Source organism: Maniola hyperantus, chromosome 20 (assembly GCF_902806685.2).
Source record: "Maniola hyperantus chromosome 20, iAphHyp1.2, whole genome shotgun sequence".
Lineage (NCBI taxonomy): Eukaryota > Metazoa > Arthropoda > Insecta > Lepidoptera > Nymphalidae > Maniola > Maniola hyperantus.
Genome location: NC_048555.1, coordinates 7,882,204 through 7,904,392, shown reverse-complemented (window position 1 = coordinate 7,904,392; position 22,189 = coordinate 7,882,204). Strand labels below are relative to the sequence as shown.

The following is a 22,189-nucleotide window of genomic DNA, read 5'->3' as shown; positions in this document are numbered from 1 at the left end:
AATAATAAGTATACGATATTTTAAAATGTAAAATAAAACATCAAACTCAATTAAATGAATTTTTATTTTCGTTCACATCGTACTGTTTCCTAATAACTCATTTGGTTTTTATAAAAACATATCTGTAACAACATGATTAACTAGCTTCTTAATCTATGTACGTGTATCAATGTATAATTAACATAACATTAAAAATGATATGGTACATTGACTTGATCGAAAATGATGAAATTCGTGAGGATGCGACATGGATTGATTCGAAATTCGTGTCTTGACGTGCGAGTTTTCGTTGTAGTCCATAATATATTATGACACAAAATATAATAATATGAGCCCGATAGTTACGTCCACATAAATCTAAAAAAACCAAAATGACAGAAAAGGACAGGAATGACAGGAAAAGGAAACGGCCAACCTTTTCCGCATATAACATTGGGGAAAAGATGGTATATTAACTATTGGTTTTAGATCTGTCTTACAATTAATTTACGTCTAACGATACTTGCGATTTGTATTACGATTTTGTATAACCGAATTGGCATCATTGAGGGCGCCCTCAGACGATCAACTTTGGTACTTCTAAGTTGTAAGCACTTTTATCTTCTATACCAATTCTATTACTGCTTATGAAAAATAGTCCATGTTGCGACGTGATATTTTGCGTCTTAATCTAGGTGATTAAGTGCTGTTCCGGAAATAAAAGTTGCTTATTCGCGTGCGCCCTAAATGACAGATAAAAGGAATGAAAAAAGCGTGGTTATGATTTTGTATGATGACGTCAAAATGTTTAAATAGAGACTCTCGAAAGTCACTAGAGACAATATAAGCTGTTGATTTGTGAGAATAGGTTGTTAGGTTAGCCAACTTGCATTTTATATGTGGCCGTTTTAAGATGTGTATTGTAAAAAGTAAATACATAATTATTACTAGTTAATAATACAATAAATCTGACGTGTCAAATGCAACAGCACATATAAGTGAACGTAACTTTTGTTTTGTGCGTTTGTGGTCGAACTTCTTATTTAATTAACTAAGGCAAGGACCAGACAATCAATAAATATCGCAACACAATATCGTTGCAATAATATTTATAAATATTACGTTATTGCGCAATAAAATTGTCGGGCCATTTTATGACTGCCTAGGCCTTGTCTTTGACTTTATATGATCTGCAACATTTCGCTTGGAAAACCTTATAGATTATTCCTCATATCCATGACTTATGAGATAAATTATTTAATCTTTGAACTAAATTACATTTTGCTAAAACTACTAAAGGATTAACTTCGATTAACTAGCATTAGGTATTTGTGACTAGATTATATATAAAATAGATCTCAATTAAATATAGGGCAGTCTTCGTTGGAATTACGAAAGAGAGTCAACGTAAACGATTGTAAATTATATAAAAAAAACACGCAATCCCACATAAAAAACGTGTCGTACCGTATAAAACGTATGCAACACCCAATCTAGAACTACACAGTAAAGTGGCAGTGGTATTTCGTAGTGGGCATGAATGGCGAAATAACTGTACTGTACTAGGTACTGTCGAATAGTTTTGTGTTGAAAATCCGTCGTTGACTGAGCCATTGACGAAAATTTGACTGATATATCCTTATATGTCTTGTACTCCAACAATATTGTGGTAAAACTGGTAATCGAATGTGAAAGTTTATAAGCCTACATTAGTTTTTATGCTTTTTAGGGTTCCGTACCTCAAAAGGAAAACGGAACCCTTATAGGATCACTTTGTTGTCTGTCTGTCTGTCTGTCAAGTAACCCATAGGGTCCCGTTGACCTAGAATCATGAAATTTGGCAGGTAGGTAGATCTTATAGCTGACATTTGGGAAAAAATCTGAAAACCGTGAATTTAGGGTTAGATGAAAAAATACGACTGTAGTACGTAACCCTCGTCGGTTTTTTTTTATTATGTCCTTGTAAAATATGCAGGTGTCTTTTTTCTGCGTTTACGGATTTTGTCTCTAGCACCCGTTCAGAAATACCAATCCACTGTACAAAATTACAAAGTTAACTTTCTGCCGTATTCACCAAACTATAGGTAAGTGTATTGTCTTGTGTTACTGTTAATGAGGATTGTATATTCTAACACCGTTACTTTACATCCTTATTGTAGGTTAAGAGCTGATATATAAGGTATGTTATTCAACAGTACTTAAGATTCCAAATTCCATAACACTTACGTTAAAATTTAGTCTATTTAATTGAAAAATTGAATCTTAAGTAAAGTACATTTTGTTTTTAGAGGAGCGTGTGGAGAATTTATAGGTGTGATATTCTAGATAGTAAATAAATTTCGGGTGAAAAGTTCATCCCCTTTTCTATACAAATGCTTTCAATGGGAATCAAAACTCGTTTACTCGGTATGCAATTTTTTCACTGGAATAGTTATAACCAGATGTTCTTTAAATATTTTAATACAATGTAGAACGTAGATATTTTTGTAACTTCACATAGGAAGTAAAAATAAAAATATTTAAACGATTTTAATCAAGTAATTATTATGTTATAGATTTTTAAAACGACAGAGAAATTGTGAAAATTGATTAAAATACGTTAAAATACTTTCATTCACACATTAACAATTATTATTTAAATTAGGTATGTGGAAAATGTGAGAAAAACATTTTTTTCATATTTTTTTATACATTTGATCGTTATTACATCTACGTTTAAATAGTTTAGGGTATTTTAAAATTTACCATTTACATATTTTTATGTCTTAAGGTTATTATTTATAGACAGCGATAAGATTTTTATCTCCCAATGAAAACGAGCAGTTTCCATAAACTTTACAACAATGAAACAATCCATATAGACTGAGAGCTGATAAACGATTTTTTCAAGCTTTCTACCGCTACATTTTTTTTATTAAAACCTCTCTCTTAGTACGTAATAACGCGTGGATATTATCGTCTTGAGCGTTAATAAGGGAGTAGGTAAGGATCGGATTGGCATAGCCTGATTGCCGAAATCTTTTTGTTTGTATAGTAAGCGACAGGTCGAGATGGAAATCGGGGTATGAGGTGTGGGCACGCCCCGCAAACCCCCACATCATCTGCGCTATCCCGCATCGGGTAAACGCGGGGGCTGTGTGGATGTGCGGGGCGTCTTCACCCCGATTGGCATCACGACCTGTCGCGTACTATAGATGCAGATTAGACCGATATGTGACGCTATGAAGAAATCGTCCACCACCTCTTAGACCAACAATTAAATATGTGATACAACTCTGGAATCGTATCCGCAACTAGTTTTACGACTTTGGTCAATAAGGCATTAAGTATAAACTTTTAAAATATAAATTTACTTTTAATTATTGTTCTCCTTAATTTTACATTTGATATCCAATACACATTTATTACAACAATATTTACAAAACGTCGCAATTAGAACCTTTGACACTTCTCTTTTTTGAAATACCTATTCATTAATAAATAGCGTCTTTACTAAGCACAGCAGCATCGTGAGACACATTATAAGAAAATTACTTGTCTTATGAGAAATGTCTTATTGGTTGTTACATGAAATCATACGTCATTAGATACAAGATATTTTTTCCTATGTCGGATCAGATATGAATCAGACACGCTCATACTAATCTTTTATTGTCTAGTGTTCGTGTCTTATAATGTACAAAAGGCGTGAGGCATTGCTTTAGGTAGCGCGGCTGATGTAGACGCGCCTCGACCGAGGCAAATGCGCATCGCTCTTTCGAGGTAGACGTTCACATCAAGAGAGCTGTCATAGCATCGCAATATTGCCGCGCTTAGTAGGCACCCTGCTTATCATTATTGTTATATTATAATATCGCATTAACGTATCCATAAAGTTCTTTATATATCTCGGAGTTTTGAGTACAGAGTACAAAATGATTATTGTTATACGTGGCACTAATAGTCCAAGAGACGATCGTAAGAAATCTAGACATGCATATCAAGTGATATATACAAATATATCGTTGTCAATCGCGAAGCATATCAATTTATAAAATCAATATTTTATGGGTAATATTAATAATATATTAATTCGTGTATAATTCAGTTGCACACATTGTCAACTCAATGGTAGTATTACTGCACCGATAACAGAAGTCTGAAAGATAGCTAGATGAACCTTTCGATACATAGATTTTTGACAACCGTCTCGCGGTGAGAGTAATTGTTTTACTATAACTATCTATCTACAGTATATTTACATGACTAGAAATATTTAGTTATTTTGGCAAGAGTTTTTGTGAGGCCAATCTGTTTACGCAGAAGTTCAAAGTATAGTTCGTATAAATAAATCTAATCACCATTTTCCTTGTCAAAATTTGATCGTAAATAGGTAAATAGGAACAGCTTTTATCAATGTATCAAATGGAACTTGTAAACTGTAGATTGACCCCACAATTGAATCACAAAAGTTGAATACATCATCAGTAGAATCAGACTAGAATTGTTTCGAAGAATCATCACAATTTCCGTTAAGTAATCCTCAATACTTTCGGCTTAGATTCCAAGAACATTTTGAATTAATTCGTTAAATGTTGAACGAGACCAGCAGTAAGTATACATTACGTCAGCATAAGACAAGAAAAATACGCTATATTTTTTATCGGCAAGTAACTTAAAAATAGGTACTGATAATTATTGTAATAAAAAACTACTTATAGGTATTAGAAATTTCTATAAGTACGATAATAATTTATAATACAAATTTAAACCACTCTTTCTCAGTATTAAAAATCGTAAAAAATATAGCGTATCTACAACAATCTACGTTATTTTGCAGACACTTTTCGCCAATACCATTCGCCAAAAATGCATAAAAGTTACGCGTATTTTTAGAAACAATGTTTGAAACACGAGGTTTGCCAATCTTTGCGAGTTGCGTTTCCGTGATATGGGGTTTACCTTAGGGGTGTTTCACACGTTAATCTGGAAGGCTTCTCGTGTCATCTTGGGGTCGCTGGCGAGCGCGTGCGCGCGCTTGCGGCGCGGGTGCCCCTCGCACTCGGTGTCGTCTGAAAACCGCGACGGAGGGTGGATGTGCTCGGTGTACGACGGGTAGTTCGATATACTGGATCGAGAAATATTTTGCTACTGTGTAATACCAGGGGTTATTTTGGTACTATATCTATAGCCAATTGTGTTACACTGTGTGAAATATTCTTCCAGTATTTCGAAGTAAAAAAATAATGAAAACGAAGTGCTTGTAACGTAACATAATTTTTTCAAATAAAAAGTGTTACACTGTGTGCAGGAATATTTTTCCAGTATTTCGAATTGTTTAAAAGTGAGGGTAATTACATTTAAATTATATTTTTGTAACAAATATCAATTGATGTCCAAGGTGTTTGTTATGTGTATGTATTGTATAGTGCTAATAATGTAAATAAACAACTAAATATGTAACCCTATGTAACTCTAACAAATTAGTTTTGAACTTTCGATATAGCGCATTGCCAGAACAAGGCGTGTGTGCATAGGATCAACAAAAAAGCTTGAAAATGAGACTTCATTGCCGATCTTTTAGCAAAACACCTACCGTCGTTCCACAATGAAGCTAAATCGTTTAGGAATTATTAGGGGGAAAAAATTGTCTCCCGTTTCTTATGTTCATGAAATAGAACATCTAATCTGTACCTATGTGTCTGATACGTATGTAATGGCTGTAGATATGAATAGAGTTCAAACGAACTAAAACCAACTAAACAGTTAATAAATTTCCATACAATCTTATCGTATGTGTTCTGGCGTGTAGTTGAAAGTGTTTCAGGATTCACCTAAACGTGGTCTCATCGTTGTGGCTGCTGTAGCCGCTGGAGGAACGCACGTGGCGCTTGCCCAGCGCGCCCGCCTTGCCCTTGCGCGACGGGAACGCCTTGCGCACCGCGCCGCCCACAGACTCGCCCGACGACGACGACGACGACTCCCGCTCTACGCTCGGGTCTGCATAACATAATTACTTGTTGTTATATCTATCCCATTACAAGAATTCGCCTATAATGACCGCGCTGGGCGTGATTGCAAGGCTGACTGGTCGCGTCGGTGTCACTGCTGCATGACACCGGCCCGTGCCGGGCATATGGATGTATGGGCAGGGCATATAGTTCGAAATACCGATAGACGTTGGGGTCCCAAGGTGCTGGAATGGCGATCTCGCTCTGGAAGATAACACACTTGGTGGAGGATGACATCAAGCAAGTCGCAGTAACTCTAACTGTCCTTTTCAGCTTTCACATAATTCTACAAAACCAACGCCATTTTGAATTCGTACGATACGTAGATCACTTGCTCGGTTTTGACGAAATTTGGTACAGAAATAGATTACATCTCGGAGTAACATAGGTTAGGTACTTTTATCTCTGAAAATCAAAGAGATGTGTTTAACCGATTTTTATGAAAGTACAAAGATAGCTTGCAACCCGGTGACGGACATCGACTTTTTATCTCGGAAAATCAAAGAGTTCCGACATAAAAAAACGTAAATCCACATGAGTCGCGAGCATCATCGTGTTCATATAAAGTATAAATTACAAGCGGTAGGGTGCGCAGGCCGCAGCCTCGCGCCCGGCTCGCTGTCGGAGTGCGGCGCGCTCGCGTCGTCGCTCGCGTCGTCTTCGTACTCTGTAATGGGCAGGTGCAGCGTTAGTATCTTCTTCACCTCCGAGTCCGTCGAGCCCAAGTTGTCCGACTCTGCAACGTAACGACACCGATACGATAACGTGATGCTCAATACGTTGGGATATGACGCTGTGTTGATATTACGGAAACGACAATTTATTTTTAAAATCCTGATGTGATTTATGATGAGAATCCTTTTTAGAGTATCAAAGTCGTGCTAAATATAAATGTGGCTATATTATGTATATAAAGAAACTGTTTCTGTCAGCTGTCGTTTTTGTAATATCATTGACACAGCGAAAAAAGCACGTAAAGAGTGTCTGAGTAGAAAAAGATGTATGACGTGATTGTTTTCTTTTGTTAGAGACGATGGTGATGTAAACGACGACGACAGATGGATGAATGCTGAATATTTAAAAGCTGAGGAAATGAAAGGTTCATTCAATAGATCTAGTTCATGGCAGTAATGAGAAGAATTCTAGATATATATAATGAAAAAAATCAAAGATTAATAAGGATAATACAATACATTATATGTGCATGCTTACCTTTATAAATTACAACACCAGTTACGCTCCCATCAGGTTGCATAAAAGGCGATCATTTTGTCAAATTCAAATATCAATACTTATAACATAAATGGGTAGTAAACTCAAGTAATAGAAGGTGCATCTACGTAAAATAAAACTAATGTACCTAACTACTTATAAACAAGCTTTATTCGACTTGAATTTTGCAATCATAATGCGTACCTTGACTTTCTGAATGTGGATCTCTTAGCCTATTTCCTTTTCTTCGTACTTTTGTATATTCTGGTTCTTTACCCTGTAACACGATAATATTTAATATAATATCTTTTTAGCATTCGGGTTTATTATTAGAGTAAAGTTAGTCCTAATACCTATAGTAAAAATGTCCACATTCAATTCGTCACTTAGAATAAACATAATGTTATAAAAATTAATGATAAAGATGAGGAAGAAGATTGGTCCGAAAATATTACCTTGTTGTACCCTAAAAATTTAAAACAACTAAGTACAAGTTTCTACCATGCAAATTATGAAATTGAAGGCCTACTTTATATTTATCGTTTTGCTTGAGGTCATGATAGACGAATGAACCTCGCACGGAGTGGTAGGGGCCGCTGTACACGTTCCCGCTATAGCTGCTTTCGCTGTATGCGCTAGGCTTTGTTAGCTGGAACGTCGCGTACGGACAGATATCCTCGATGTATTCTATAAACGATACACAAATCTACTCTGAAATATTGGTTTAAATTTTTTGTCCACGGACCTGATTTAAAAATAAACTGTCATCAAAGTAAAATAAGTATAGTAATTGGATAATGATTCTGAGTAGAATGATAAAAAATTTGAAATAAGGGTATAATTTTTTATTACGGAGCTGATTTCAAAGAGAAAAAAGAACAAAGTAGAATTATTAGTAAGGTAAATGGGTTTTGGGACCATGATCGTGAGCAGAATGATTTCTCGAAATGTCTCGGTATGATGATAGTGGATCAATCGCGAGCGGACATGTTCAAGGAATTAAGCTGCAATGTAACATATTGAAATAAGAGATGTGTTGCTCTCCTGCTCGGATAAAACGCAAAAGTTTTGCGGCAGATTTGTCCCTGGCCTATATCGGTTTAAGTGGGGTCTAAAGCAGCACATACCATTAGAAGCATGTTTGTAATGATGTTGCGGTGCCGGATGTTGTGCTCTGGTCGCCAAGTATTGCTGATCGCGATTCACTTTGTTCTGCAGCTGAGCGACTGATGGAGATTCACCAACACCGCTCTCTGGTTGCGCCGTTTCCGTTGGACCAGCTTCTGGAGAAAAACCAAATTAAGAATCAAGTATTTTCACATCAAAATTATTGTAAGATCGAACAAAGTTTCGAATCAAAAATTTTAAGAGTTCCCAGGCATCTAAATTATTTTGATATAATCATATCCAAAACGAATTTGGGGTTCTAATTTGATGCCTTTGTAGCTAAAAGTACTGTCGCCATCTTTCTTATCATAGCTTAATAAAGCGATGCGCGACACTCCAATTACTAAAGTAATCGCAGAGTTTCTTGCTGGTTTTTCTCGGTAGGTAGGGCATTCCGAACTACACTCTATCCGCGGAAAGAAGTTAGTACAGCGCTCTCTCTGTTACGTCATCCCACACAAATGATAGAGGAAAAAATATCAGTGGGCGCTAACCATTTTGAGTCACCAACCAATCACAAACGAAACTTTTCTAATTGAATTTCGAATGTTTTTGAAAATGTGTTTGTTTGATTGGTTGGTGATTCAAAACGACCACTGAGATTTTTGCCTCCATCTACATAACAGAGAGCGCTACACTAAATTATTTCCGCGGATAGAGTATACATAGTTATAGATTTACTTCACGATTCAATAGTTTATTTGAATAAAAATCTTTCTATTCTTTCTAAAGTTTATTGAAAAGATATTAATAAAGTTTTATTTTAAACAGGTACTCACTGTTCCTTCGTACTAGAAGCACAATTGCAACTAATGCCGCCAGAACGAGGAGGGAAAGTGCTGCAGGTAACAACACTCGAGCTCCGCCGAAGGATCTCGTGCCCGCTGCTGGGACGGCAGGAGACACTTCGCCTTCAAGCACTATAATAGTGGAAATAGCTTCGCTTAGTTTAGTAGCTTGTTTTGGATGGACAATAGGGGACAAAATAATAACTACTTACTAGTCAAATCAGCAACTTTTTATCAAACGTCAAAACGCTCACTTAGTAAAGGAACATGTCATTAACATTTGACGTACTTTTTTAGTTAAATCTATAATTTTAAAATGGTTAGCAAACTTAAAACTAGTAGCGTATGTGGATTTAACAAATTTCGGAAGACCTTCTATTTAATAACTAGTACTAAGAAATAATTTATTTTTGACATAGGCATCATCCCAATTGCTTTTTGTTGCTTTTCTTTACCTTGCTTGCTACTGCTGTTTTGCATAGTGGTACAAAAATATAGTTATAGGTACATCATAATTTATAACGATTATGCCTAATTTATTTTAATGGAATGCTACTTCCGTACAAAGTACACGAGCGCGTGGAACAAGACCTCTGCGCGAGCTCGCACTTGCATCGTAGGGCAGACGCGACTGCTCTACGATGCCGGGAACTGCCGGTATCTATACTTTTGTTTGTGCTTGAAAAAAATTCAAATGCAAAAATGCTTTAGTCGCAAACTGGCTTTACAATAATCACGTTCTTTAAAACAGTGAAAATAAGGATAGTCTCTCCCGGCTTAGAAAATTTTGCCTACTCAAAGGACTAGGATAATGAAGTCAGTAGATGTTTTTTATATTACTAAAATTACTCGATTTTCGTCAAATCTCATACGCTTTAACTAAAAAAAAATTACTTACTGCCACTAAGCGAGTGCGTGGTAAAGTTGTAAAGCGCGAGCGCATGTCCCGCGTTGTTGTGAGCCGTGATTCGCAACTGATAGTGCGTGGCGGGCGACAGTCCCGTGACGCTGAAAACTCGCTCCGTGGCTTGCACGCTGTTTGACACGAGGCGCCACTGGAAATGATATATTATCTTAGTTTATTATTGTTGTCTCCCTTAACAATTTTCTTGTTATTCAAAAAAAAATCTGGTGCCGTGACGTGAATTGTTGATCCCTCAGCTAGGTCAATTTAGGAATTTATGATTAGGCAGGTCTGGTGGAATAGAAGTTATCAGTAATTACCCTTGGTACAAACACACCGCAAAGTGATTTAGCATTAGGGTACGATTTCGCGTAAAAATCTAAATAAAACTATGACTGAAACTTAACTTGTGGCTGCACAGAAAAACAGCGCTGTGCCTTTGTGCCCGAGCTCCCATCAAAACCTTATAAAATTAATGCTGAGTGGACTCCATTTTGAAACTACACACACTCTTTGGTTAAAATTAACTGGGGCTCCAAATAAACGTTTTTTATTTATTTCTACTCAAATAATTTTATATTTACCTGTGATTGGCTGATCTCTCTGTACTCGATGACAAAGTATAAAATCCCGCAGCCCCCGTCACCCCATGAGTCGAGCCATACGGTGACCGTTGTTGTGTTGAGCGTTATCATTTGCGAATGTTTCGGTTTCACAGGCACTGGAAAAATCGATGAAAAATCTATACAATTTTGTTTAAGCCTTATGGACATGGGCAATTTTTTAAGCAATTGTTGCTCGGCAACACGTATGGATCATTCTGGAGCAATTTAATTTCATAACATTGCGGAAATTTTCAAATTGCTAGGTATTACAGTAAATTGTTTCATGTGGTCGTGCCGTCATAATTGACTAAATTGCCTGGAATTGAGGAGTTTCAATTGTCCGTGTAAGTGTACCTTAAGAAAGTTAAATAAAATTATAATACTTTAAATCTATTATCCCTCGCAGGCAGATAATTTTTTAGCGATATCAATTTGCTAAAGGCAGAACGCAGGACTTACCTGTGCCTTTAGTATACGCGTGTACAATATCACAGGGCAGGCCCGTGCCGATGCGGTTGAAAGCGGTTATGTACAGCTGGTAGCGCGTCCCACACCAAAGATTAGGAAGTACGTGCTCTGATGTACCGGCCTCTACCTGCAGTTCTTCCCAGTCTCCATGCTCGCGCTTGTAGTTTATTACATAACCTAGAAATAATTATTTAATTAGGTTTGTTGGTATTTGTGCTGGCTTAGTTAAAGCTTTTTTTAGTCTTTTGTGAACCAAATACTACAATATTATACTGGGTACCTACTGTGAACTTTTTCAAGAAATGCCAGGCCTTTTTACATTACGTTTCTTCTTGCAAAAATTCTTCATAATTATGTTAGTGGCACTAGCGTGTCTACAATGTTCTACATTCATATGAAATGAAATGAAATGGTGAAATGGTAGTTATTCACCTAAAATTGGGCTGCCACCGTCTCCCTGATCACTCCACTGTAAATGCAGAGAATCTGCGTAGGAATCCACTACCGCTAGAACTGGTGGCTGAGGCGGCACTTTGACTTCTACGCCATATGTGACTTCGTCGCGTCCATGAGCGTTCTCCACCAAACAAGTATAGTTTCCACTGTCTGCGTATTGTGTCATGCTGTGTACAAAAAATTAAATAAATATTACTAAGATTAGGTACCTATTGTGAAAAATGTAGAGCTATTCAAATCAGATTCAGACGGGAGAAGAAACTAAGAGTACCAGGCAGGAAACATTGTTCATCGACCTTTAGAAAAAGATAGCGGTTTCGTTTTTGTCTCTGACGTTGAGACCGACAAAAGTCACATAGGTATGAGTGACAAAGAAAACGCTCTACGAAGCCGAAATCCCTTTTTAAAGGTCGATGTATCCTGCCGGCTGCTGTAATCATGTCAATAGATTGCTCACCTGATTATAAGTGTGCCATCGCTTGACACGTTCTTCCGCAACGTGGATTCCAAAAGAGCTCCATTCATACTCCATGTCGTAGATGGTGTTGGAATACCAACTTTGTTACATGCCAGTGAAATGTTCTCCTTCCAAGGTGTTACTATGCTTCGGCTAAATGATGTTATTCTAGCGGGCACTGCAAATAAAGAATAGAATTTGTGAGAAAAATCTGTGGATCGACCCAATCCTGATAATAAAATTTAATATAAGGCTAATAGTGCTAAAATTGTAGTCAAAAAATATTGCAATGCATGTACCACTGTCAGAGGGCAGTACAGTGACAACTCTCGTGGCATCTCCTTCTCCAAGACGTGTTGAGGCTGATACCCAGAATTGGTGAGTGGCCCGTGGTGGAGACCTGGCAGTATCGTGCGATAAGGTACTCGGTGAGAGCATGCGTTTGTGGGTCCCTTCCTGCAAATTATCATTTCAAGGTTAAGTACACAGGAACATTCTATTATACCACCTCATATTATGATATGTGCGCAATACTTACTTCTCTTCCATCTTCTATGACACTCATATAAAGTGTGTATCCAACAAGAACACCATTGGGAGAAGCAGGCGGCAGCCATGATATCAAAATTTTGTTTCGAGATGATACTACTGCCTTTATATCCGCTGGTGCCGATGGAACTGCAATCAAAAAATGACAAAATATTTTACAATGTATTTTTACTCGTAACGACAAAGAAGATTTTAAATATAGAAGTATATTTTACCATCTTCCTCGGTATGGCAATATACAGGAGCTGCTCTCACGCCATCACCCGCGGTAGTAAAAGCGCACACAGTCACGGAGTAGTTTGTATAGCGACGCAGTCCTGATAACGTTGTGTGCAGTCCAGATATTTGCTTTGTTACCGCTTCTTCACTTCCTGTAATGAGAATTTTTTACATCTAACTTGAATATTGAACTTTGCAATGTCTTTTGAAGAGAGAGAACGAATATGCAGAACATTCGCTGTTATGAGTATGTTAATATGGAACTTGAAATATGGGATCCACTTACCATACCATTCCGTGACAGGAGCATATGTTACTCTATAGCCTTGTAACACTCCGTTACGTCCACGCATTGGTGGCGGTTCCCAAGTCACACGAACTGATTGGGAGCTTAGTGCCGTACATTGAAGCGCCCCGGGAGGGAGACTGGGCACTGGAAAGAGGATAAGAAAAAACTGCGATTATATTACGTTAAGGAGTCAGAGATATTGTAGTCCTCTAATATCCAGCTTACCATCTTCCATAGTAGTCGCAGTGGTAGGTGGCGAGGCAGGCCCCGCGCCTCTGCTGTTGTACGCTTGAACCACAATGGCGTACGCTGCGTGTTTCTGAAGACCTGACAACGTTGTACGAGCTCGCGCTACTCCTGTGCCCTCAACCGTTCTTACGGTATAAGATGCCCCACCTGGACCACTCGCGCTGAGGACTGTGCTGTTGCTGTTTAGCTGGAGTAGAAGATGTTGAAAAAATTATATGCTAATATTAGGATAGGTATACATGTTTATAATGTTATTTTAAGTGCTATTGAATGTTTAACTTACTTCTTGAAACCCCACATAATACCCTAGAATATTGCCATTCCATAGATCGCGTTGTGGTGGGTCCCAACTAACAGTTAACTCTGTTGAACTTTTGGCTTCCACTCGCACGTCTAATGGTGGTCCACTGGGTACTGGAAAATGATGCCATGTTAGCATGTGTAGGTATATTTTATTTTATTGAATTGGTGCAAGGTAAAAATTACCTTCTTCTGTAGTAGTAACTTGCACAAGTTGACTAGGTTCGCTTTGTCCTAGTCGGTTTTCGGCGATGATTCTTAAATGATAAGAAGTGGCAGGTTGGAGGTTTTGAACGCTGGCAGATGTGACACTGCCAGGTACGATTACTTTCTGGGGTGTAGTTGGCCATGGTTCTGGAAAAATGGCATTCGATATGGTAACTCTTATTTTCTTTCGAAATTTATTGAGTTTATTTTATAAAATAAGCTTTACCCGGGGCTTCCTTGTATTGAACTATGTAGTTGATAATAGGACTGTTCCCTGCATACGGCTGCGTCCAAGATATTTGTATTGACCGCGATTGCTGGTCTATTATTCTTATGTTCTTTGGCATTTCTGGAACCTAAAAAAGGATTCATTGTTTACTTTTAGAAAAATATAAGTTGAAATAAGGAGTTTGTGATTCTTCAAACATTTCACTGACCTCTTGTACCACCAGATGTATAAGCATCTCATCCTGACCATAAGCGTTAGAAGCACGGCATGTTAAAGCACCAGTATCTTGGCGATATGTCTGCAGTATACTTAGTTCTGACACCAGACCGTCATCAAGAACTTGTTCTCTGATCGTGTATCTGAAATTAAATATATATAATCAAACTAAACTAATCCGACTGTTTCATGGCTAAAGTGCCTACATAGTTGTGTGATTGGTTCATGAAACAAGTAGTAGGTACTTAAGTTTGGCTTACCGTTGGTCTAAATGATGAGCAATGGTGTGGTGGTGAGGACTTCGCCAGCTAACTTCTAAAGGAGCGTCGCCAGAAGCGGCACACTGCAAGTGAGCGGCTTCCCCAGCCGTAACTTGTACAGTTTTGCTTTTCATAGGAAATCTAGCTGGTGCTGCAAAATAATTCCCGCCAGTTAAAAATTTTCTAATGTCATTTTAATACAAATCCTCAGTCTTTTAGCTTGAACATTACAAACTTGTTTTGCTAGTTATTAATCATACAATAGTATCCAGTAAGCTAAAATAAAATTAGTAGAACACGATTTCGCTTGGAAGCTTTACAAACTTAAATGTTTACAAACTGGCCGGAACGTGACCGTACCCAAGTTGGCAGTGAAACTCTTTGCGAGTGCCGAGACATCTAGAAACTTGTTAGTTTTGCATAAACCGAACCCTTGTTTCGTTCGGGTCCGCGAATAATACTTATTATTTACGGTAGCTTTTGTTTGTGATTCAAACCTCGTAAAACGGCACGCTTTTGTAAACAAATCTTTTCAGTAGCTTTCTTTATATACAATTTTCGAAAAGTAAAAACAACCTTACTCTCCTCATGCCATTTATGATGTGTGATTAGATCACTTAAAATTAAATCAGAAGAAGATTAATAGAAAGACAATAGTAACCGATATAGTTCAACGGATTGCGAAGCCCAAGTGGTACCTAATAGGACCAGGGGCACATAGTTTGAAGAACTGATAGACGTCCGGTGTTCAACGTGCTGAAATGGCGATCGTGCACCGGAAAGCACAACTGACAAACCCCCCACTAGGTGGACGGACGAAATCAAGCGAGTGACAGGAAGTCGCTAGATCAAGGTGGTGTAAGACCGCTTTGTTTGGAAGTCCGTACAAGAGACCTATGTCCAGCTGTGGATGTTTATCGGTTGACAACGACGACGACGGACAATTACCATTACTTTGTTTTCTACATCTCAGTATGTGCAGTCATTCTTATTTAAAAGAATAAAGCCATTTTTTTTAAAGAATATTAGCCATGTTAAATGACTAATACTCCCCTTTCCTCCCCAACTAAGCGTCAAGCTTGTGCTAGGAGTAGGTACGACAATAGTGCAACGGGCGGGGTTTCAACCGTCGACCTTACGGTCAGTCGGTTTTCAGTCCACTTCTCTACCCGTTGAGCTATTGAGGCTTGTGTAATATAGTGAAGTGTCTAGTTGTTCTGATGGAATTCTGCAATCCCATTTTACAATGAGAAGGAAAACACATTGCAACGTCCGTCGGTATGCCTATTGAGTCTTCCGCACAGACGCGGCCGCTTTCCGATTTCCGACCGTCACAATTGAAAATACTTCTTTGTTGCAATTCCAATTTGTCTGTTCTTACATTAGTGTATCTAAAGTAAGAAGCATATTGAGCGCCTTATTAAATTCCAAAAACTGTAGTATTGAACCGTGTGCACCTAAAAGTAGATATACCTAATATACCTATCTACCGAGATCTACACTTACTAATCTGAGAACTGTCAATATAGCAATGTACCACGAATGTAAGTATACTAATATTTCATCCAAGCAATATACTTATTTGCTCTACAAAGCCAATATTCACTGATACATCCCTTGCACTGAGTTAATCAACGGGAAGTAAACTTTTTAATAAAAAGGGGACGAATTCCATTTGTATTGCCCGTCCAATTCACTGTTTAAACGTCTTAACCTTCCTTCATATGATTGTTAACACCTATACCTTTCCGACTGCCTACAATCGCAGCGAGCCATATATTTTGTAAAAGAATTGTTAGCTATTCGTATTATTTTATCCTAAACTATGTGTTTCGACCTACTCAAACACATATTTACAACTGTTTTAAAAATTAAACACATTTTTAAATCAACTAATATGAAGTCTTACCTTCAATTTTCTAACGACTGCGAACGTCAATATTGTGATAGATGAAGATATATTTGTTCCACAAAGCCAATATCGCAGAATACAAATACCTGAACGGAGTTATTCTGGTGGAAACCGACTGTCTCGTATTTAATAAGGAAAATACGAACATTGAATTTTCTGCTGGAACGCGTGCGGTGTTCTTCGCAGTTGAACAAAGTTCTTTATTGCATTTGTCGTTCATCCAAGTGTACGAAACGTACATAGGTACATTGACCACGAACCACAAAAGTATAAGACTTATAGCAACTAGCAAGTAGGTATACTAAATAATCAAAAAAAAAAACATGACTGCCCTGCCATATTGAATTTAAAAAACAAATTAAAGCTAGTGTCACTAGCGATGATGTAATTATTCTAATGATGCCCCATATATTATCATCATCACGATCAACCCATCGCCGGCTCATTACAGAGCACGGGTCTCCTCTCAGAGTGAGAAGGATTTTGGTCATAGTTTACCGCGCTGGCCATGTGCGGATGTGCCCCATAAATACCAATCTTTTACGAACGAAATTACTCCGGTGATTATGTCCATACATGTTTCCTACCTACATGAAACATTATCAAAAGTATAAGTACCTACATAAGTAGGTATATATTATGCAAAACTTCATAGATAAGAGACATGACCGAAATCTAACGTTCGCCATTTACCTACACGCCTAATTTATTAGATAGCGATAAGCGAAGAGACAGTTTGCGAAACGTCACAGTTCTAATGGATGAAGATATATTTGTACCGCAAAGCCAATATTGCGACATACTAACACGTGCACGGAGCTATCCTGGCTGAAGCCAACTGTCTAGTATTCCAATAAGGGCTACGGCAGACGGCAGTATTAAGTTATAGGTATTGCGGCATACTCCATTAAATTTTCTACTCTGTTACATTTTCCGCCTCATCAAACTTTATTTTTTACAAATTCATATTTTTTTTATACTTTGAATTTATTATTTGCTTTATTTATTAAAAGCCATAAAGCTTAAATATTGTATAACTCGTTTCAATCTAAACATGTTTATGATAACACCAAAACACAAAATTCTTACTATTGTGTGTGTTTCTTTTCTAAGCTTCTCTTTACGTCAAGGGGCGTTCCGGTTATAAATAAAGTGTAAAAATAAAAGGCCAGAAATCTTAAGTAAAATGGTCTATTTCTGATAATACTAGCGGAACTGCTATTGTATTTTCAGCTTTTCCTGCCTCGAAGATAGATTTACAGAGATAAATATCTTCCAGGAATGGGTATCCTTGATAGAGATAACAGAGATACTTGTAAGATAATAATATAAGATTCTTGAGTAAGTAACAAAATAAAATTGATATACCTACTGTGCTCTAGAAATGACAGTCGAACCTCCCAGCCTCTTCTCGGCTTTCAAAGACTTGGTTTGACAACTTTTTTAAATCTATATAATACTAGCTAATGCCCGTGACTTCGTCCGCGTGGATTTACGTTTTTCAAAATCCCGCGGGGACTCTGATTTTTCGGGATAAAAAGTAGCCTATGTGTTAATCCAGGGTATAATCTATCTCCAATCCGAATTTCAGCCAAATCCGTCTAGTAGTTTTTGCGTGAAGGAGTAACAAACATACACACACACACACATACAAACTTTCGCCTTTATAATATTAGTGTGATGTGATAAAAAGAAAAGCTGACTGACTGACTTACTGACTGATCTATCAACGCGCAGCTCAAACTACTGGAGGGATCGAACTGCTGAAATGTGGCACGCAGATCATAGCTATCTGCGTGCCAAATTTCAGCCGGATCCACTAAGAAAGTATTTTTGAAAATTCAATCCCTAAAGGGGTAAACAGGGGTTTGGAATTTGTGTAGTCTACCCACGCGGAAGATGTCGCGAGTGTAAGCAAGTCAGTCGATAAATATTGTTATTAGAAAATTGTATGAATATAAAATTACTTACCGTTGACTTTCAAAAAGATTAGTTTACTGAGCCCTGCTCCAATATCGTTTCTGGCCTCGCATAAGTAATGCCCTTCGCTATCCTTTGCCACTCTTTCGAAGACTAGCGATCCATTCTCCAAGACACGAGAGCTTCCTTCAAACATGAAGTCCTTGTATTCGCCCGGCGTGTTCCCTGCGATATAGATACAAAAATTCAGCTTCCGTTAGTTTGGGTCCGCAAAAGTAGAAAAGTTGATCGATTGACTAAATTTTTAAACCACTCTTACAACCCTTTTATACACTCTTGATACATCTACACAACGTTGTATATACACAGACCACCACTTCAGTTTCCACAGGAACGGAAATGGTTTACTTTCCTTAGACAGCAATGTCGCGATGCTTGACAGGATTAAAAAATAGATAAAAGTAAATGATAAAAATCTAAAATTAAAAAAGTAAAACAAAATATGACTTAAACTTGAAGTAAAACAAACTTAATCACCTTGTATAAGGCACACAGATCTGAAAGCTAATACTTACCAACAGCTTTTTTCCAAGTGATGTTAGGTTTCGGATAGCCATCTGCTTGACACTGTAGGGTCACATCTTGGGCAGCCGCAACGGCTACATCGTTTGGTTCCAGACGCCACCGAGGGGGTACTGCGCAAATAGTCAAATTAAGTAGGTACCTATTTAAAAAAATAGAAACAGCGATTACCGCCGCCCATGAACATTTTCAGCACCAGAAGAACTGCCGACGCGTTGCCGGCCTTTCAGGAATTTGTTGGTCCTCCTCTTGAATAACCCCATGTTGTAATCTAGTGGGAACACCACCGATGGGAGTTGATTCCACAGCAAGCGTGTGCGTGGAAAGAAGTGTCTGGCACAACGGACGGTCGAAGTGCACCAGACACCCAGGTGTTGAGAGTGAGGTGCTCCCAATGTACATTGAGCAGCCAAGAAACAAGATAGAGATACGTAAAATAGTAAATTTTGAAGATCCTTACCATTTACAGTAAGCGGTACAGTAAACCGTTCAGATCCTGCAACATTGGAAGCTATGCACGTATAATTTCCACTGTGTAGCGACGTGATATGCTCTATCACAAGCGACGCACTGTACTCGTCCATCCGCCTAGTTATTATCCCGCTCGGTGCATATGGCGACGACGTCACCGGCTGGCCATTTTTCTCCCATCGGAATGCAATCGGCAAATCGCCCTCCAATATCTGACAGGAAATAGCTGCTCTCATACCCTCCCTTAGTAAATTCGTCAGTGGCTGAATGGGCAATATCTTCGGTTGCACTGAAATGAAAAACCGTTGTACCTACTAACATAATATGTAGGTACTAGGGTAGGTATAATCTAGCAGAATGTTTTTGACAGACGTCCGTAGTAAATGCAATTTTGAATCAACTACATATTATCTATGCAGTTAGTTAGATTAATCTCTTCGTAGCTTCCTAAGTAGGTTGGTAGGTAACTATATCCTAAGTAATCCGCCTTGAAAACTTTTTGCAACTACAAACCAACATTCTTGCCTTGTTTCTTTTTAACGTTTAATTAGTGCAAAATCTTTGGCTACCGTTTAGGAATTCTTAAGTAGACGGCTGCGGCGCCGCGTTAATCTTTTTCTTTCTTTTTATTTCATGAGCCTATTTACCAAGAAAAGTTTCGTGGATGCTAGGAGAATGGTAATCGCGCGAGAATGGTAAAGTTTAATTAATTCCTTTAAAACGTAGCATACCTACCTATTGCTGATATTAGTATATACTGCCTATATTATTAATCTAGAGTTTAGAAACATGGACATAAATTAACTCATTTTTTTTTAATATGTAGGTAGGTATTCGCTTATAGTTATTGGAAAGCTTGTTCCTACCAAATTAAAAGTGCAAGTCACTTATCAACCAAAGTTTCATAACCGACCTAATATTTTATGCTGTTATATCATTTTTAAGCACATTGAGTTATGTAAGAAGAATTCGGCCATCTAAAATTCTTTATGGTGTTCGCTGAGGAAATTGGGAAAGTTTTTGTAAAAATTTTGCTACTGTAACACACTGAGGATGAAATTCAACGTTCAACAGGAGGGACAAATTACGAAACGAACTCTTTCTCCAGTTTCCTCGTCGGGACGCCTTCGGAAACTGAGGGGGAGACTGTAACACAAGCGATAACCAGATGGCGCTAGCCAAGGTGTGGATCGCGCTAACTCCCTCGAACTCGCCAAGTTGCCACTAGATGGCGTTGGCTGTGGGTTGGCCAAAAGCGCATCGCGCTGCGGAGATCGTCCGGCCGTAGTATAAGACCCAGCCACAGCCATCAGTTGTCAATCCGACTCAATCCGACTCAATCCGAATCAATCCGAATCAATCCGAATCAATCCGAATCAATCCGAATCAATCCGAATCAATCCGAATCAATCCGAATCAATCCGAATCAATCCGAATCAATCCGAATCAATCCGAATCAATCCGAATCAATCCGAATCAATCCGAATCAACCCTAGAGTTTGCCATGTTCGGATTCACCAACGTACAACGTACGAGTACGCTGAGTCGTGTTTCCGACTGCGCTTCCACTGCGTGGGACGTTTGTTCGGGACATGACTATCGGCTACTCGTACAGCACAGTCGCGCTTCCGGCGTTCGCTTCCACCGCGTGGGACGTGTGCACGGGACACGGCTGTCGCGTCGTACACTACTAGTCGCGCTTCCGACCTCTCGCTTCCACTGCGTGGGACGACGTTGGGACACGACTCTGACTTATAACGCGAAATAAACGTGTTGTTGTCACGCAACGGTGTTTCTCTTGTGCCGTCCGGACCCCGTCAACCAACGTGGGGCATACAGCGTATCCCACGTGGAATCTCTTACAGTGGCGCACAACGTGTGGGGCTGCTGGTTACAACCGGCAGACACAGGCAAATCGAAAACTTCAGACCCAAGAGTCTACGTGATGGCTATCAACATAACGTACGAAGACCTCACTGGAGTTATGCCATGGGAGCTGCTCTGAACCAGGGGGAGGATGAAGCTCAACATTCAACAGGAGGGACAAATGCCGAAACGAACTCTTTCTCCAGTTTCCTCGTCGGGACGCCTTCGGAAACTGAGGGGGAGACTGTAACACACTGAGGATGAAATTCAACGTTCAACAGGAGGGACAAATTACGAAACGAACTCTTTCTCCAGTTTCCTCGTCGGGACGCCTTCGGAAACTGAGGGGGAGACTGTAACACAAGCGATAACCAGATGGCGCTAGCCAAGGTGTGGATCGCGCTAACTCCCTCGAACTCGCCAAGTTGCCACTAGATGGCGTTGGCTGTGGGTTGGCCAAAAGCGCATCGCGCTGCGGAGATCGTCCGGCCGCAGTATAAGACCCAGCCACAGCCATCAGTTGTCAATCCGACTCAATCCGACTCAAACCGACTCAATCCTAGAGTTCGCGGTTCGCCAGTCTTCGGATTCACCATCGTACAACGTACGAGTACGCTGAGTCGTGCTTCCGACTGCGCTTCCACTGCGTGGGACGTTTGTTCGGGACATGGCTATCGGCTACTCGTACAGTGCAGCACAGTCGCGCTTCCGGCATTCGCTTCCACCGCGTGGGACGTGTGCACGGGACACGGCTGTCGCGTCGTACACTACTAGTCGCGCTTCCGACCTCTCGCTTCCACTGCGTGGGACGACGCTGGGACACGACTCTAACTCTTAACGCGAAAATAAACGTGGTGCTGTTACGACGTTGTTTCTCTTGTGCCATCCGGACCC

The 22,189-nt window shown here is 39.0% G+C and overlaps 1 protein-coding gene across 5 annotated transcripts in view; it reads right to left on the bottom strand.

Moving 5' to 3' along the window:
* Window positions 1-46: 46 nt before the first annotated feature.
* Window positions 47-22,189, bottom strand: part of Dscam4 (Down syndrome cell adhesion molecule 4) — a 234,927-nt gene continuing 212,784 nt past the window's right edge. For 2 of the 5 annotated variants that reach the window (XM_069505251.1, XM_069505252.1), the window contains exons 14-38: window positions 19,419-19,718; window positions 18,952-19,071; window positions 18,428-18,601; window positions 14,545-14,695; window positions 14,277-14,427; window positions 14,066-14,195; window positions 13,819-13,986; window positions 13,616-13,746; window positions 13,309-13,519; window positions 13,081-13,227; window positions 12,791-12,946; window positions 12,565-12,704; window positions 12,326-12,482; window positions 12,027-12,204; window positions 11,546-11,736; window positions 11,105-11,290; window positions 10,625-10,761; window positions 10,035-10,191; window positions 9,128-9,268; window positions 8,309-8,464; window positions 7,711-7,868; window positions 7,386-7,458; window positions 6,547-6,705; window positions 5,793-5,958; window positions 47-5,086 (exon numbers count right to left, since the gene is read on the bottom strand). In XM_069505251.1, coding sequence (XP_069361352.1) covers window positions 4,933-5,086; window positions 5,793-5,958; window positions 6,547-6,705; window positions 7,386-7,458; window positions 7,711-7,868; window positions 8,309-8,464; window positions 9,128-9,268; window positions 10,035-10,191; window positions 10,625-10,761; window positions 11,105-11,290; window positions 11,546-11,736; window positions 12,027-12,204; window positions 12,326-12,482; window positions 12,565-12,704; window positions 12,791-12,946; window positions 13,081-13,227; window positions 13,309-13,519; window positions 13,616-13,746; window positions 13,819-13,986; window positions 14,066-14,195; window positions 14,277-14,427; window positions 14,545-14,695; window positions 18,428-18,601; window positions 18,952-19,071; window positions 19,419-19,718 — 3,992 coding nt within the window. In that variant the 3' untranslated portion in view covers window positions 47-4,932. The remainder of the gene's footprint in view (window positions 5,087-5,792; window positions 5,959-6,546; window positions 6,706-7,385; window positions 7,459-7,710; window positions 7,869-8,308; window positions 8,465-9,127; window positions 9,269-10,034; window positions 10,192-10,624; window positions 10,762-11,104; window positions 11,291-11,545; window positions 11,737-12,026; window positions 12,205-12,325; window positions 12,483-12,564; window positions 12,705-12,790; window positions 12,947-13,080; window positions 13,228-13,308; window positions 13,520-13,615; window positions 13,747-13,818; window positions 13,987-14,065; window positions 14,196-14,276; window positions 14,428-14,544; window positions 14,696-18,427; window positions 18,602-18,951; window positions 19,072-19,418; window positions 19,719-22,189) is intronic. The other 3 variants (XM_069505255.1, XM_069505256.1, XM_069505253.1) reach the window with 3 other exon arrangements.